Raw genomic sequence first — 17,386 nt, 5'->3', positions numbered from 1 at the left:
GATCAAATCGCGATTTTGTTTATTTTAGCCTTTCGAAGCACTACATAGCACATGAAAATTATGCATCGCGACTAGCTCGTAGACGTTTTACCATTGAGATGTTGTATGAAATAGAAGATTTGTTTTTGTATTTTAAAAATGTTTTTAAAAAATTTATTTTTTTATTTTTTTATTTTTTTATTTTAAATTAATATTTTTTTGGTATTTTCAGATATTTTTTATATATTCATGTTCAAAATAATTTTTTAAAAATAAAAATATATTATTTTGATACATTTCCAATAAAAAAACTTTAAAAAATAATTACAAGATCTTTTCATATTGAATGAGATGGTCATGAAAACCAATCTCTTAAAAAATTATATCTTAGTCCTATAACTTTATTTCTTAAATTAAACCCTTCAAATTAAAGCTTATCTCGCAGAAAAAAATCCTGTGAGCTCTTGCATTATTCCCATTACATTATCTTTTGTTTTTTAACTCTTAAATTATCCCAATCTTCCCTCACATAAGCCTCCGTGTTCTACCTTTCTCGAGAAAACCTTGAAAAAAGAAACCAATGCAATCAACAAGGACAATCTGTCTAAAACACGATCAAGAATAAACACATGCTCAACTTTAGGGATCGAAACAGAACAATTAAAATCACAGGGAGTAAAAAACAAATCAAAGCACCAGTGTACTTATCAGAGGTTCGCGCGGGTTCCAGGAAGTTTCCTATTGTCTGTTTTCAAATTTATTTTTCAACAAAAATACTAGCTCTCTCTCCACCCACACACTTCCCATGAGCTGTCGATTAATTCCCCAAACCCACCGATTTTTCTCGCCCCGCCACCAAAACCACCCGATCCCTGCCGTCATGGTAACCTAACCTACCGTATCCAACTCTTTTTTTAACTACTTAATACATATCATCGTTGTTGTTGTTGTTTTTTTTTCTTTTCTTTCTGTTACAAGTTTGTCAATCTCTCTATCTAACAAAACCTAACAGTAACTTCCTCCGTAACTCACGCCTCCGATATTACCGCTCACACCACCCAATCACTCCAACATTCTCTCTCCCACCCTCTCACCTGTTTCCGTTATTTTTATTTGTTAACTGATTTGATTTTACGGTGCGTTGGTTTGTTACACGTATATTTTGGAGTTGAGGAGCTGGCGGTGGTGGCCTATCCTTTTCCCGCTGCAACAACCGTCGGGATTTTCATGCGCCATCTCTCCACGCGACATTAAATTCTGTATATTCTTTGTTTGTTGTCGTAACAAAGATAACAGATGAGGAGAATCGAAGAAGAAGAAGCCAAATCCAAAGAAGAGAGAATGGCCACGAGAAGCAGCTGTTCATCCAACGGGTTGCTGCCGTCTTCGGCATCCCCTAGGAAGACTGATGACTTGGAGGTGGGACAACCTATTAAGGAGTTTGAACTTGACGACGACGACGACGACGATCCTTTTGATATCGCTCACACCAAAAACGCTCCTCTCGAGATTCTTCGCCGATGGAGGGTGAATATTTTTTTCTTTATTATTGTTATTTTATCATTGTTATTATAATGCTGCATTGTCTGCATGTTTGCTGTTATTATTATTATTATCATTACTGAATGGATTTATATCTCTGGTTTATAGATGACGCATTTGGTGTTTTGAGTTTCGTTTGCGTTGGATGATGTTTATTTATTTAGATGAATGATGGTTGACTGTTTATAGATGGAGAGGGAGAGGGAGAGGGAGGTGGTTTTGTATGTAGTTAGAATATGTATAGATTTTTATTTTTTTGAATATGAATACTCAAAGTTATAGGATACCTGCCTTTATTATCGTGTGGAATAAGTTCGCCTTTAGGAATTATAATGCATTTTCGAGTTTAGAGTTGATGTTGAACTCTATTTTCGTTGTTGGTTTCATCCACTTGGTGATTCCTCTTTTAAGCAATGGATGCCAAATCTGGTGTAGGTTTGGACATTTTTTCTTGCAAGTTTGATTTGTATTTGTTTTTTCTTGGGTTGCAACTAAAGTTGTTCGTGTCTTTTGCAGCAAGCAGCACTTGTGTTAAATGCTTCACGGCGTTTTCGGTACACCTTGGACTTGAAAAAGGAAGAAGAGAGAGAGCAGAGAAGAAGGATGGTCAGATCCCATGCGCAAGTTATAAGGGTGACTTTTCTAACATTAGCGAGCTTCTCATCATGCACTTGAGGCTGTCTTATTTCTTGATTAACAGTTATTTGTTGTTTCAGGCCGCATTACTCTTTCGGTTGGCGGGTGAACAACAAATTGGTATGTTGCTCTCCAATACTTTTTTAATCATCTTCTCACTGCTCAGAATCTTACTTTGATGTAGTCAAATGAGTTTATATGTGGAGATTCTTGATTTGTTTTGAACATATTGTAGTCTGCTGTTTTGGAGTTTTTGGGGCTGTACCTTTTCCATTTAAATAGATTTTTTGTATTAACTTGTTTTTTGCTTCTCTAGTGTTGGGTACCTCAGCCACACCTCCAACTGTTACAGGTGATTATGCAATTGGACTTGAAGAACTCGCTTCAATGACCAGGGATCATAATATGTTTTCTCTGCATCAATGTGGTGGTGTAAGTCAATTGCGAATATGCTTTCCTTGTTTTACACAATTTTACGTGTAAACTTGTTTACAGTGTGTGTCATCTCTTCCTCAATCAGGTTAAAGGCTTGTCAAATATGCTGAAAACCAATCTTGCCACTGGTATTGTTGGAGATGAGAATGATTTGATAAAGCGTATGAACACATTTGGAACAAATAGATATCCCCAAAAAAAAGGACGTGGTTTTTTGGTATAATATGTGGTTTTGAGTTGCTATCTTCTTCTTAATTACCAATATTTTGCTTACCCCATGCTTTAATTTTAATTGCAGAGGTTCCTTTGGGAAGCTTGGCAAGATTTAACCCTCATCATCTTGATTGTAGCTGCTATAGCATCACTAGGATTGGGAATCAAGACAGAGGTATGCTTGGTTTCTATTATTTCTATTTATTGTGTTTTGCTAAAACAATCCAAAGAAATACAACATAAATAAAGAACCTGCAGAATATCCGACTTATCATAGATTATTGGAAATTATATTTAAGGGACTATAAAAGAAAAGGAAGCTTTAGGTGTACCGGAGAGTAAAATGTCAGTATTTGCAAAATGATCATTATGAATTGGTCGAACATGAGAAGAGATGTTTGAAGTACTAGGAACTTGAGACAATAAACTATCAGAATCTTCAAAAAAAGTATCTATACAAATAAGATCAGATCTAGTCAAGCTATGAGTAATAGATGGAATAGAAAAGAAAGGTATATGCTCGAGAAAGACAGCATGATGAGACAAAGTTTCTGAGTTATTGGATTAAAACAATACTTTTTTTTACCTTCACCATAACCAAGAAAGACACAAATAGCAGATCTAGAGGACAACTTACCGCGTTCTACATGAGAACGAAGAACAAAACAAGCACAATAAAACACTCTAAAGATGGAATAATCACGGGCATACTCAGACAACTTTTTGAAAGGAGAAAAACTTATTATGATAAGATGAAATTGTATTAATCAAACATATAACTGTAAGAATAGCTTCTCCTCAAAACTCTCTAGGAACAAAAGCAGACAACAAGAGAGAACGAGCAGTTTCAACAACTTGCTTATGTTTTTTTCGAGAAAAGTCATTTTGCTCAAGAGTATCTGTACATGAAGAAACTACAGCTACAATATTGTGGTGTGGTGGTTTGTAGCCCTGAGGTGTTCTATGAGCATTAAATTGTGACTGACTGCTAGACTTCAAAGCTTGATTTTGCTATCTTAACTTGGGACATTGAGCCTTCCAATGACCTTTCTACTTGGAGAAACTGCACTTGTCGAAGACAACCCTTGTGTAAGGCTTATTTAGATTATTAGAGAATGACTTGGAGGGTACTGCTAGCACAAAAGGATTAGAAGTAGAAAGAATTTTTTTTTCAGAATAAGAGTGGAGACGTATTTCTTCAACCAATAACGCATTGAAAACTGAGTCAATAGAAGACAATGAAAAACGATGCAAAATTGAACCTCTAAGTCCTTCATAATTACTGCAAATTGTCGTTAAAAAATTTACCAATTGTTGTTGTTCTTTACGAGCAATACAGGCACCACATGCCTTTAATTTTGTTGATTCTGTAAGGGTCAATTGATCCTATAGATCTGTCATAGTAGAATAAAATTCTTGAATACTCATTCTCTAATTGATACTACTTTGCAAAATATGATTGTATGAATAACCTTTGTAGATAATCTTAAACCTTTTTTGTTGTCTCATTCTTCGCTAACTGTGTACCTAAGGAATGCTTAACAGAATTGTTAATCGAAGTAATAATTTTTGCATTGTTTGCTTCCCAGGCTTCTATCAAAGCAGCATAACCCTTATCAGTATTCCTAGGTATCACAAAAGTTTCACTAACATATCTAACATCTTTTTATGTTTAATAAAATTTTTCATCACATAACTCCAATACGAATAATTCTTTCCATATAACATCACACTCACAGACTGAAGCGAATCATCTCTTTCAGTAGCCATAATTAAAAAAGAAAAGAAAAATAGAACGCAAACGAAAGGAAAACAAAATACCAGATTGTAAAAACTAAACAAATATCGTCTTTAAGTTGGATCTGTGAAAGCTGTGCTCGGGATTAAGTTTTGTTCCATGAAACCATGTTTTAATACCATGTTAAAACAATCCAAAGAAATGAAAGAGAAATATAAAAATAAGAGGAGACTATGATTTCATTGATATTGCATGATGTTATCACAATAATCTAAAAAGAATAGGATTAACCTAAATACAAAGAGATTATATATAGGCTAAACCTAAAAGAAAATAGAAATACTATTCTATCCTTAATAAATAAAACAAAACAACTCTATATTTCTATGTTTTAGCTTGACTAAGCTAAGGACGCAAGTTGTATATCAGTAACTATTATGAGTATTTGCACAGTGCATTATTTGGGTAGATCTTCCTCTCCTTTTATTCTTTTTCAGACCTTTTCCTGTTTACACTGATATCTTGCTCACACTTCTTGTTCCTCATAGGGTTTGTCACATGGATGGTATGATGGGGCGAGCATCTCTTTTGCTGTTATGCTTGTCATAATTGTTACAGGTGTCAAATTCATTCTTCTTTCAATATAAGGCTTTTATGGTTGCTAGCAGAAGGTAGCCATGTATGAAAGTTTGGATGTTACAAGTTTTAGAAAGTTAGTATCCATCTGATTATATGGCTGTGAAATGGTTATGTCAAAGACTTCATGTTTTATTTACTTTCATCCTCCTGCATTCCAAATGAATTTTAAACGATGCTGATATTATTTTCTTGTACTTTTCTTCAGTACTGAACCACTCTCGTCATTTCTGGAAAAACTTCTATTGGGCCCACTCATTCAACTCCATGTGCTATTTTATCCAAGCATTGATTTTTCTTTTTTCTAACTATTGCTTTTGTCTGTTTATCTCTAGCTGTTAGTGATTACCGTCAATCTCTGCAGTTTCAAAATTTAAATAAGGAAAAACAAAACATACAATTAGAGGTATGCAATAAAGTGATGAAAATATTTTATTGCTTATTTGTCTATCTTCTAGCGTTTGGTGTTTAAAGGAATGGAAATATCTGAAATTGTTGCAGGTCATGAGAGGTGGTAGAATTATGAAAATCTCAATATTTGATATTGTAGTTGGTGATGTTGTGCCTCTTAGAATAGGAGACCAGGTGAGGTTTATTCCTGAAGAATTTAGTGTTACTATGCTTTGAATCACTTAAATTAACTATACAAATATTGAGGTGTTTCACTCAGGTTCCAGCTGATGGAATCTTGATTACTGGCCATTCTCTTGCAATAGATGAATCTAGCATGACCGGTGAAAGCAAAATTGTGAGTTCACTACTCATCTGGTTCTGTAATTTCTTGATAGTTGAAATCTATTATTACAAGTCTGTTCTCTATTGTAGGTTCACAAGGATCAGAATGCTCCCTTTTTGATGTCTGGTTGTAAAGTAGCAGATGGTATTGGCACTATGCTGGTAAAAGCGCAGTTTTACATTCTGTTCTCTTTTAAGCATGATCATGATGATTCTGAGTTATTTTTATGAAGCACCTCTCCTTTTCCTTTTTTTGTTGTCCATTGTAATTAACAGCAGCATTTCCTTTTATTTGCAAAATAATCTGGTATTTGTTATATGAATTTACCACCTTGTAGGCTCATTTCTTCTTGGCCCATTTTCAGGTAACTGGTGTTGGAATCAATACTGAATGGGGTTTGTTGATGGCAAGTATCTCAGAGGATACTGGTGAAGAAACTCCCTTGCAGGTTTCATCTCAATTCTTGTTACTTCAACTGTATCTAGCATCAACAAATGTAATTTGCTGCAGCTTTAAGGTTATCCTTTAATGACTGTGTTAGGTACGTTTGAATGGACTCGCAACTTTTATAGGCATTGCGGGGCTTGCTGTAGCTCTTTCTGTGCTTGCTGTCCTTTTGGGCCGGTAGGGTAAATGTTATTATTCAATTAGTCACTGTTACATTGCCTGTATACCAACTTACCGGCTACAATCTCATTATACCTGTTAGATATTTTACTGGAAATACAAAAAATCCAGATGGAAGTGTCCAGTTTATCAAAGGCGAGACAACAGTCAGTAAAGCAGTAGACGGAGTGATAAAAATACTTACCATTGCAGTAAGTGAAGTCCCTGGATTCATTTTATATTTATGTATTATGTAATTTCCTTACTAAATGTATAATCATGTAGGTTACGATTGTGGTTGTTGCCGTTCCTGAGGGACTTCCATTGGCTGTTACCTTGACGTAAGTAAAAGTCATCTCTATAATATTAGTGCATGCTATCTAGTGATCAGTATCTCATATCCATTTTCATCATATTTTTGTGCTTTATTGCGTCGCAGTCTGGCATATTCAATGCGGAAAATGATGGCTGATAAAGCCTTGGCAAGTATCTTTCTCTATTTTCATCAAAGTCATTTTCTTCTATAATTCCCTCTGATTTGAATTCTAGTTTGTGAAACATCCCTGTCTAACAGCATAGATATTCAGGTTCGTAGGCTTTCAGCATGTGAAACTATGGGCTCTTCAACAACAATTTGCAGTGATAAGACTGGAACATTGACTTTGAATCAGGTGGGTTTCACTGTAGGGAGCACGAGCATCATTACTTAGTGAAGTGGGCATGCCGTGTTCTGTGCTTGGGTTTGATTTGTGGATGTTTCACTTTACAGATGACTGTGGTTGAGGCTTATGTTGGGAATAAGAAGATAAACCCACCAGATGACCCCTCACAATTGCAGTCAGAAGCTGGCTTGTTGTTATGTGAGGGTATTGCACAGAACACAACAGGCAATGTGTTTGTTCCCAAGGTAGCACTCTCTTTTGCTTTTGTTCTTTGCTTTTGTTGATTATTCTCGTGCTCTCTCTTAATCTAATCATTGTATATATTATTTCCTGACTTCTAGTTTGATAACTTTTTTTTATCTTGGACATCGTGGATTACTTTGAGAGCATATTTCCCTTGAAAGAATGAAATTTGTTGTTGACTGCTATTGTGGCAGGATGGTGGAGACGTAGAGATTACTGGATCTCCAACTGAAAAGGCTATCCTCTCTTGGGCAGTCAAGGCACAACCTCTAACCATATTCCAGTGTCTATATTGAGTATATTAGTCCACTGTCCAGCATATCACACTTACCATTTTCATATTTGTTTTTCTTAATTTTGTTATCAGTTGGGGATGAAGTTTGATGTTCTTAGAGCAGAGTCCAAAATTCTGCATGTTTTCCCTTTTAATTCCGAGAAGAAGCGAGGTGGTGTTGCAATACAAACGGTATTCTCTTCAATCTAACTTTGCCCCTGACTTTGGTGATCACAAGTTGATCTGGCGTTTGGTATCAGTCATAATTTTTTCTCCTATCATTTTGCATTTGTTGCATGGAAAATATAGCTGTTGATTTACCTGTTTGGAACCTGATGCATGGAAAATGTTGCCATTGATTTGCCTGTTGCTAAATCATTATTTCTTCATTGATTTAAGGACAGACAATGCTCTATGCCTGAAGCATGCCATAATCTTCTTGCACACTTTATGAGTGCAAGATCTCTCATTTGTGTTCATCACTGAACCTGTGCACTGCTAAGTAATAAGTTGCTGTATTCTGATAAACTTTCGTTCACCATTTTATTTTGGAAGGCTGATTCTAAAGTTCGCATACACTGGAAGGGAGCAGCTGAGATGGTTCTTGCCTCTTGTACTGGATATCTTGATTCAAACGGTTCATTGCAATCCATTGATAAAGAAATGGTGAGTGTTCTTTTGCTGAAATTGTTTTAAAGCTGGTTTCCATAGGTTTTATACGAAGCACACATACTGGAAGGTCATTGCTTTTTAATTTAAAATTTTGATTCTATCTGAAGTTTGCATTTTAGGGACCAGTGGTTTGTTAAATTAAAAATGGTAATATTTTGAGTTAGTTGCATGAAACACACAGCATCAGATCATAAAATAAGCCATCATTTGAACTGTTTCCATGCAAAGGTAAGAGAGTAATTTAGAATCTCTTAACATGTGACTGCTATTTTTTTGGGTGACGATTCCTCTTGTAAATCCCCTTGCAGGATTTTTTTAAGGTCGCTATTGATGACATGGCTGCCTGCAGCTTGCGATGTGTTGCTATTGCATACAGACCATATGAATTGGACAAAGTTCCTACTGATGAAGAGAGCTTAGGAAAATGGGTTTTGCCTGAAGATGAGCTTGTTTTGCTTGCTATTGTTGGCATCAAGGTGTGCATTTTCACACCTCTTTTTCTCTTTTGGATTATGTGGATCTCTCTCTCCATAATTAATAAGTTGACAATGATATAAGGTTATTGGTGTAGATACGCTTTAGATGCTAGATGTCATTTATCTCCACCCATTCACATTTATAAGAAGCCTCATCGATCATCTTTGCACTACTAGCATGGGAGCTCTTTTGGTTTTGACTGCATGTAGAACATATAGGTTTCATGCTTTGATTGAACTATCAAAAGTTTTATTGTTTCTTTTTTCTGATATGTAAATTAACTCAAGTTTTCCTTAGCCTGTCCATAAGTGTCAACTTTAATAGGTGTTTAGGCTTTACTTGTATTTAGCTAATGCATTCCTGTGCAGGATCCTTGTCGCCCAGGTGTAAAAGATGCAGTGAGAATTTGCACAGCAGCTGGTGTAAAGGTTGTTTATTAATTACAGAAATCATGTTTTAATTTTACTTTATGAAAATGGTCATGCCATCATATGCATTAACGGATGATACTTAGAAGGCTGAAGTTTGTTATGTTTAATAGTCAATCAAAGTGACCTTTACTGAATTAGGAAAATAACATTATTAACAAAGAATGGAAGAGAAGGAAACAGAGGATGAGATATCCTCCTATAAACCACTACAAAAACAAAAAACTAGAGGTACAAAGCTATCTATCTCTTTGTATCTGCAATAACTATTTTATACCAAAGCAACTGGAATGTAGATGGTTATCCTGAAAGACTATTGCATATTCCTACTTTGGAGTGCACTGAGACAAAGCAAGACTAGCTGTTGCCTTAGCACCTTGCCCCTCTTGGAATTTCAAAAACCCTTACTGGGACGAGCATTTGTTGCTCTAATTTTAGCATTTCTTGTACCTGTATGAAATCTATTTGTATGTAAAATCTATCTCATCCATGGCATATTATGATGAAACAATTTGGGAAAAAGGCTAATCAGAATAATATGTTTGTGAAATCATAGGTACGAATGGTCACTGGAGACAATATTCAAACAGCAAAAGCAATAGCTTTGGAGTGTGGGATTCTCAGTTCTGGGGCTGATGCTACGGAGCCTAACATCATTGAAGGAAAAGTATTCCGTGCATATTCAGAAAAAGAAAGAGAAATAATTGCCAAGAAAATAACGGTTTGTTCCAAACAGCACAAAGTTTTTGACTGCACAAAGTGGAAATTTTCATGAAGTTTAGCTTATAATTACCTTTGGAAGCTGAGATAGCTGGTTTTGTTGTTTTTAGTATAAAAAATTGTTTGACTTAGGAGTAATGATATGTAGGTGATGGGAAGATCATCTCCTAATGACAAGCTTTTGCTTGTGCAAGCCCTTCGTAAGGGAGGGGAAGTTGTAGCTGTGACTGGAGATGGCACGAATGATGCTCCTGCACTTCATGAGGTTTGTCATCACTGTTTCCTTTCTACATGTGGTTTGATATTTCCAAAAAGTTTGGATGCATCTGGTAGAGTTTGTAACTATGGTACAGACATTGCAAGGCATTTTGTTTGCTTGCTATTTGGTAACTTGTGTCCGTGAACATGTTTTCGAGTTGCAACAATTGTGACCATTGGAACTGGACCTCTAGTTTCAGAGACATTAACTTTCTAATGTCTAGATGTGTGAACATTAATGTTTTCTGTGTCTATTGTAGACTATTACAAAGGTATGATAAATAAGAATTGTAACAATATCATAGCAGATCATTAGTTATATCTTTTAGTTCATTTATATCTAAAACATTGATTTATATGTAGCCATGACACATGCGTTCTTCAACATGTTGTGGAATATTTTGAAGACAGGTATAAATTTGTGTCAGTGCAACTTGTGTATTTTGCTTAGAGATAGATTTTGTGCCAGCAGTCATTTTAGTTCCTAGGGAAAAGTCTCCCCATATTATATCTAATAAAAAAGGTAACGAGCTTGAATGTCTTGCACAGTTAGAGATTTTATGCATTATGTGTCTGGATGCAATAAAAACTTTCTCAGATTAAAGCTGATTCTTTTCCTTTCTATGCCTCTTGTACTACATGGTCTTGTACTCAACAACTTTATCTGCACTACTTTCCAAGTTGTTTATTGCTTCTATGTCAATTGACTGCACTTTTAACATTTTGTATTGTAGGCTGATATAGGCCTTTCTATGGGCATTCAAGGGACTGAAGTTGCAAAAGAGAGCTCGGATATTGTTATCTTGGATGATAATTTTGCTTCAGTTGTAAAGGTTAGCAAGCACTTGACTTATTTACATGAGAAAATTACGCGTGTATCAAGGCTTTTTTTTTCAGTGGGGTGTGTGGTGGAGTTCGAGTTTATCTTTCTTTAGAAAGAAAACACCACCTTTCTGTTTCACATTTCTTTCCCTATGTATTCCAATGCTTTGCTTTTCAATATATGTATTTACAGGTTGAAAGTTCTGCAACTTCTATTTCTTTTGGTTTCTTACTATCATGTAATATGTTGCATCTGTGCAAAGCACTTAGACATGTAGGCCTTATTTTCCTTGGGGCTGGAGTTCATCTTTCTTTAGGAAGAAAACACCACTTTCTGTTTAGCATTCCTTTATGAATGAATCTCGCACTTCAATACATGTACTTATTGGTTGGAAGTTGCATCTTTGCAACTTGTATTCCTTTTGGTTTCTTGCTACCATGGAATATGTTGCTTGTTTGCAGAGCATTAGACCTTTAGGCCTCCTTTTGCTGGGAAGTTGTGCTTGTACTCTCATGTCCATTACATTAATATATTTCCATTAAATAGCTTTTATGCCATTAATATAGTTTATTGTTTTGGTTTTCTTCATAAACATGCCGTCTTCCTTTTGCAATAGTTGTTCGTGTGTGATAGATGATAAAGGTTCTTGTGGCTCCAATTTCTTCAGTTATGTTTCATACCTTCCTGAATTAACATTCAAGTAGAGTATGGTCTTAATATTCATTACACACTTTTTTTTTCTTTCACATGTAGGTTGTCCGATGGGGGCGTTCTGTGTATGCCAACATTCAGAAATTTATCCAATTCCAACTCACTGTTAATGTTGGAGCTTTAGTAATCAACGTTGTTGCAGCAGTCTCTTCTGGTGATGTTCCCCTAAATACAGTGCAGGTCTCTCTCTCTCTCTCTCTCATATGCATTTTCTTTCAGTTGATCATGTTAATCTTAGCCTATGCATCAATTTGCTTGTTAGAGAGCACAATGGCATATTCATGACTGCAGGTCTGATCGAGTAATTTTAAAAATCTCATGAATTGCCCTCCAAATTTGCCTGTATACTGGTTTTATTATGTTATCAATGTAGAAGACAGACCAAACCTCTGGTTATATGCATGCTTATTGGTAGAATAGTTGACTTATAGCATATTGAAGTACACCTGAGGGAAAAGAACTTGATTTTATCTTGAACTTGTTTCTGATCAATCTAATCTGGGCCCTATCTTAAAGAGAGGAACTGCCTGTTATTTAAAAATCTGTTTTTGTACAATGTGTTGAATGACTATAGCCTTAATTTCAAGGAATATAGTGAGGGATTGTTTGTATTTGCAGTGGGTATGGTAAGTAAATATAGAGTTTTCTTGGTTGAGTGCGGGAGGGAAGCTCTGGATGTTTCAGAATTGTTTAGATTGCAATTTCTCATTTAAGTTTGATTCAGAAGACACAATATGCTGGGTGTCTTTCATATTTTAAATATAGCCCAAGAAAAAAAATATTTCAATGGATTGATGATGTTATACCTGAATTTGGAAATTTTTCTTGATGCTGAACTAAATTCAGTCTCATGATGATCAAACATATTAATTCTTGTTCACTTTTGCTGTAAAGCTTCTATGGGTCAATCTTATCATGGACACACTTGGGGCACTTGCATTGGCGACGGAACCGCCAACAGACCACCTTATGCATAGGACACCAGTTGGTCGAAGGTTTGTACTTTGTACCATGTTTTAGCCAAATATGTTACGGTAGACATATAAATCTACAAATGCAAGCTGCAGTTAATGTGGCTCTTAAATTGTCTGGTATGTATACTGTGGCATTTTGATGCTTAATGTTTCTTTATGTTGATCCTAGGCCTTCCATTGAGGGTGAGTTTTGGGGATAGATTTTTGTTTGACCATGTCCTATTTTAAAGAAAGGGAATTGAGGTTGCTTTTATTTTGATCATCAGCTGAGGAAAATGGTGGGAGTCTATTTAAATTCAGTCTCATTATGGTTTGCTTGACATCGAGGAAATGCCAAATGTTTGAGAATCTGAGATCCTACAAAATTTTACTTTATGCCTTCTGATACCAGAAAAAAAATGTAGAATTTTGCTTTGTTATTGTTCTGAATATTGGTTGTGACGTTGTCACCTTTGTAGTTCAACCAACGTGGATCAATTTATTATTTTTTTCTTATTATTAGTCTATTCTGATGACAAGGGCTGCATTCTTCATAGATATTTTGCTTCCATATTTCTGGCTTTGAAGATATACAATGCTTTGTCAAGTTGAGAACTTGCTGAGCAATCTATTCCATGCTCTGTAAACTGTGTTGCCAACTTCACTCATCTGAAATTTATTTCTTGGTTGTGAAAAGAGCTCAGGACATACGAGGTCTTCCTAGGTTCTGGATTCAGGATATTAAATGATTTCTGTTTTAATTTGCAGGCAGTATGGCCTAGTTCGTAGAAGTAGAGTAATTGTTAAATTTAACTACATTAAAATTTAAAACAACCTATACACCTATTAGTGGTAAGTTAGAATACACAGGGTGATACTGAAGCACAGATATTTCAGGCTTCATCCTTTGTTCTTTGTCATTTTACTTGTCTTTGACTTGTGCTTGTCCAAGAAGTATGGTAATGGGATTCTCTTGCATATCGTGATTGTAGATGTTGCATTATGGTTTTCAATGTATTTGCAACTCTTTCTGAATTTTGATGGATGATGATCTGAATAGTGATCTTCTGCTTATTTTTTTAGGGAACCCCTTATAACAAACATCATGTGGAGGAACTTGCTCATACAGGTATTTCTTCTCTGAAATGCTAATAAGTTATCCCAGAGATACTGAGATTACTATGGGCTGAGTACGAATGTAGCTTTACGGCATATTCATGACCTATTCTTTTCATGCCATTTCAGGCTCTATACCAAGTTGCTGTTCTCCTTGTACTCAACTTCCAGGGCTTGAGTATTCTTCACTTGAATCAAGATGACAGGAAACATGCTACAATTGCGAAGAATACTATGATATTCAATGCATTTGTTCTCTGTCAAGTAAGTTTGCCACTTGACTAAAAGTATTATTTGTTGTATTCATGAGTCTCGTTTAGTCTGTTGAGATAGAAATGAAACCAGTGCCATTATCATTCCCTAGTATGTCGCATGGAAAGAAGTTATTTTTGTCTTTTCAAGATGCAAAGCTTGCATTTGCTGACTGTTTTAACTTACAGGTTTTCAATGAGTTCAATGCTCGAAAGCCAGATGAAATAAATGTCTTTAAAGGAGTAACAAAAAACCACTTATTTATGGGAATAGTTGGATTTACCGTCATCCTTCAGGTGAGCAGCCATTACTTTTCTTTTGGCCTTTCACTAGCAGTATACTTGGAACTGACAGTGCCACTGCTAATTGCTTTACAGATAATCCTCATTGAATTCACTGGAGACTTTACCACAACTGTGAGACTTAATTGGAAACAATGGCTTATATGTGTTGCCATTGGCATTGTCAGGTTAGTTAAATTACCAGTTTTTATAGGATGAGATATATCAACTAAGTTATGCCTGGTTCTACTTTGAGTCTGCCTTGTTTTACTTACAGTTTTGGTTTGATGCTTTGTGGAACATTTGCCATTTAATTAGATGGTCTGAGTTAGGTGATTGGATGTTTTTCTTTTTGTTACTACTATTATTCTTGTGCATGCAAATTACTTGGCTAGTGACTAAATGTTTTGAAGGCTTTGCGAGTGTTTTTTTTTTTTTTTTTTTGAGGTATATACTGTATTATTGTGTGAAATCATCACTTCTCATCCTGACTACTGTTTTCTTTTAACAGCTGGCCTCTTGCCGCAGTTGGAAAACTCATTCCAGTTCCAAAGACTCCACTATCTGTGTACTTCAGAAAGCCATTTCAACGATTCAGAACTGCTAGGACTGCATTAATGCCCCAGTGGGGGCTTTCATTAAACTGATATCCTGACACGGGGCATCCAGTTCATGAAAGGTAACACACTGATATGCTCAACGTGCATAAATGCATATAGGTGATATGGTAAAACCTAAACTAACCCCCAATATAGTAGTAAGATGATATTTCAGTAACTGTATAAAACAACTGGAAACATCTAGTGTTATATCCGCTGGTTACATGAATTGTAAAATAAGATATAAGGAATTAGATTTGCCTTTTCTATTGAAACTTCTTTTACGTCTGCAAGGGGGGGTAAAGACCCGAGTAAAGTGGATTTTCTGAACATGATGATAGTACATAGAGGAGGACTTGTTCCTCCTCCTTGTAGTTCAATGTCTATATGTTTCTGCATTGAGGAGAGGATTTGTTCCTCTTTCTTGTAGTTGAATGTATATGTGTTTCTGCACGTGCTTTCCATGCCAGGACTCACGTAGTGACTTTGAAAAGGATTTTTTGGCTAAGTTAAGCCCTGATGGAACACTATGATCACCAGGTGTGTTAAGCACTTCGACTAATGGTGTGTTATCGAAAGAATGATGATTAATCATCATGAACTCACTCGTTGAATATTTATGATGGATTCCTATATTGATACTTCTATGTTGTCTGTATTTGTTATTTTTGACAATATGCAAACCATCTTCGTTAAGGTTTCACTGAACAGTTGCTAGTATTTCCACAGCCAGTTGTTAATACTTGGAGGATTATTACTTGGGTCGATTTGAATTTTTTTTTTCATATGATATGATATGCTAGCTTTACCAAAGATCAGATCTCATACATTTGAATGAATTGCAAACAGGGTGGGGACTGACCGAGCATTTGGTTTTTGACCTTCGTATGGTTGAGAATTTTTTTGAATTATTTTTTTTTTAAAAAAGAGAAGGAATTTGGAAAGAAATTTTGGTGAAATTATCTACTTATCATAATAATTAAAAACAAAATCCACTGGGGTAGATTGAAACAAAACAATTATGAGCAGAACTTGTATAAACAAGCAATTTAGGTCTATAATCTACGGCCATCATTCTTTTCTGCCCCCTCCAGCGTGAGCAAACAAAAAACTTAAAAATGCACCAGAAACTAGTTTATAAATCATCGAGACCATATTAATTGCTCATACATGAAAGTCGATAGAAATGGGATTTTTCCTAATCATTTGCTTGATTTAGCAGTTGATCCAAATTCAAAGTGTCTTGTTGACTTGAATTGGGCCAATAAAGTTCATATTGTACCTCTCATTTTCTCTAATTTCTTCTTGTAGCTGATGTTGCTGTGAGTTGGAAACTGCTAATTCACCCATTATATTTACCATCTCAGATTGAGCATCAATCATTTGTTGTTGCAACTGAGATATTATTCAAACACACCCATAAACAGGGTGTCTTCAATTGACATGCTCTCTGCTGCATCATAGCTTAAAATCACTGCAAATTGCTGCATTCCATCCGAATCCGAACACATTATTTATCAATTGTACGAGGAATGTTACTAATCTCGAAGTATTCACTGCAAATGAGCCTTGTTTGTTTTAAATAATATCCGACTATTTGATGGTTGGTGTTATTTGAAATCCGTTAGTCGAGTCTATTCCATCAACACTTGATATCATTTGAGATGGATATTTTAGAATAAATAATGCATTTGAGCTAAAGGAAATGATGAACATGTGCTTTCTCGGGCGGGGAAATTAACTTCCACTAAAATAGGCTTCGAGTTCATCAAATGTTTCTTTTTTTGGACTGATTAATGAAATGACTTGTGTTGGTATGGTTGGATAGGCAATGAATGAGTAAATGAGTGGAGATTTATATATAAATGCCTTTAACAACCCAGCAATCTTGCTGGCACCAAAGACATTAGCAAAATCCTCGGGGATTGGTTGGAGGGAAATAGGGAGCCAGGACACGATCTTGACGGCATCTTCTCAGAGATGTGCAAGCAGCACGTCTTGTTGAATTGTACAATGTTGGTTTCTTTAGGATCTGTTAGAATGTTTTGTTTCAGAATAAAAAGCTCCAAATCTGTTATAAGGATTCTTGCAAAGGTTTTTTAATTTATTTTTGAAATGTCTATGGATAGTGGGTTTTGTTGATGGCCTAAAGTTCTAAGCTCGGAAAGAGCTCAATGGCTTCTGTTAATTATGAGCGGTTTTCCACAAATCAATCTCTTTTTCTTTCATTTCATTTCATTTGATAGCTTCTTTTATTGGTTCAGCTGTTCAATTCTGATGCTGGCTAAAACAAATTTTTTTAACAAGTAGTGATGATAATTCTGCTTGAACCGATGACCTGAACTAATTTAAATGGATAAGAATTTTATAGATTTGATCAAGTTCAGGTAAAATTG

General features: G+C 35.5%; 1 protein-coding gene across 4 annotated transcripts; it reads left to right on the top strand.

Annotated features, from left to right (window-relative positions):
* The first annotated feature begins 713 nt into the window (after positions 1-713).
* Positions 714-17,199, top strand: LOC133704286 (calcium-transporting ATPase 9, plasma membrane-type-like). Of its 4 annotated transcripts, none has more exons than XM_062129077.1 (34): positions 714-1,506; positions 2,038-2,154; positions 2,238-2,277; positions 2,474-2,589; positions 2,678-2,809; positions 2,891-2,980; positions 5,092-5,161; positions 5,515-5,585; positions 5,681-5,764; positions 5,850-5,927; positions 6,005-6,076; positions 6,280-6,363; positions 6,457-6,539; positions 6,625-6,733; positions 6,807-6,862; positions 6,961-7,003; positions 7,109-7,192; positions 7,291-7,428; positions 7,621-7,686; positions 7,794-7,892; positions 8,256-8,366; positions 8,681-8,848; positions 9,218-9,277; positions 9,834-9,998; positions 10,146-10,262; positions 10,990-11,088; positions 11,832-11,969; positions 12,684-12,784; positions 13,826-13,871; positions 13,988-14,122; positions 14,299-14,406; positions 14,488-14,579; positions 14,903-15,070; positions 16,819-17,199. In XM_062129077.1, exons 1-33 carry the CDS (start codon positions 1,276-1,278, stop codon positions 15,036-15,038), a joined length of 3,339 nt encoding a protein of 1,112 aa, XP_061985061.1. In that variant the 5' UTR covers positions 714-1,275; the 3' UTR covers positions 15,039-15,070; positions 16,819-17,199. The 4 variants fall into 4 exon arrangements, with proteins under 4 accessions (XP_061985061.1, XP_061985062.1, XP_061985063.1 ...); XM_062129078.1 differs by lacking the exon at positions 16,819-17,199 and adding an exon at positions 15,461-15,693; XM_062129079.1 differs by lacking the exon at positions 16,819-17,199 and having other exon boundaries at positions 2,510-2,589; positions 14,903-15,693.
* Positions 17,200-17,386: the final 187 nt, after the last annotated feature.

This window comes from Populus nigra, chromosome 10 (assembly GCF_951802175.1).
Source record: "Populus nigra chromosome 10, ddPopNigr1.1, whole genome shotgun sequence".
In the NCBI taxonomy this organism is placed as follows: Eukaryota; Viridiplantae; Streptophyta; class Magnoliopsida; order Malpighiales; family Salicaceae; genus Populus; species Populus nigra.
The sequence above is the reverse complement of the archived record's forward strand: the minus strand, read 5'-3'. Positions and strand labels throughout refer to the sequence as shown.

Coding starts and splice junctions, on each gene's coding strand:
- LOC133704286 (XM_062129077.1), top strand. CDS start 1,276: ATGAGGAGAATCGAAGAAGAAGAAGCCAAATCCAAAGAAGAGAGAATG. Junction 7,893..8,255: donor GTGGTGTTGCAATACAAACG/GTATTCTCTTCA, acceptor TTATTTTGGAAG/GCTGATTCTAAAGTTCGCAT. Junction 14,580..14,902: donor GTTGCCATTGGCATTGTCAG/GTTAGTTAAATT, acceptor TTCTTTTAACAG/CTGGCCTCTTGCCGCAGTTG.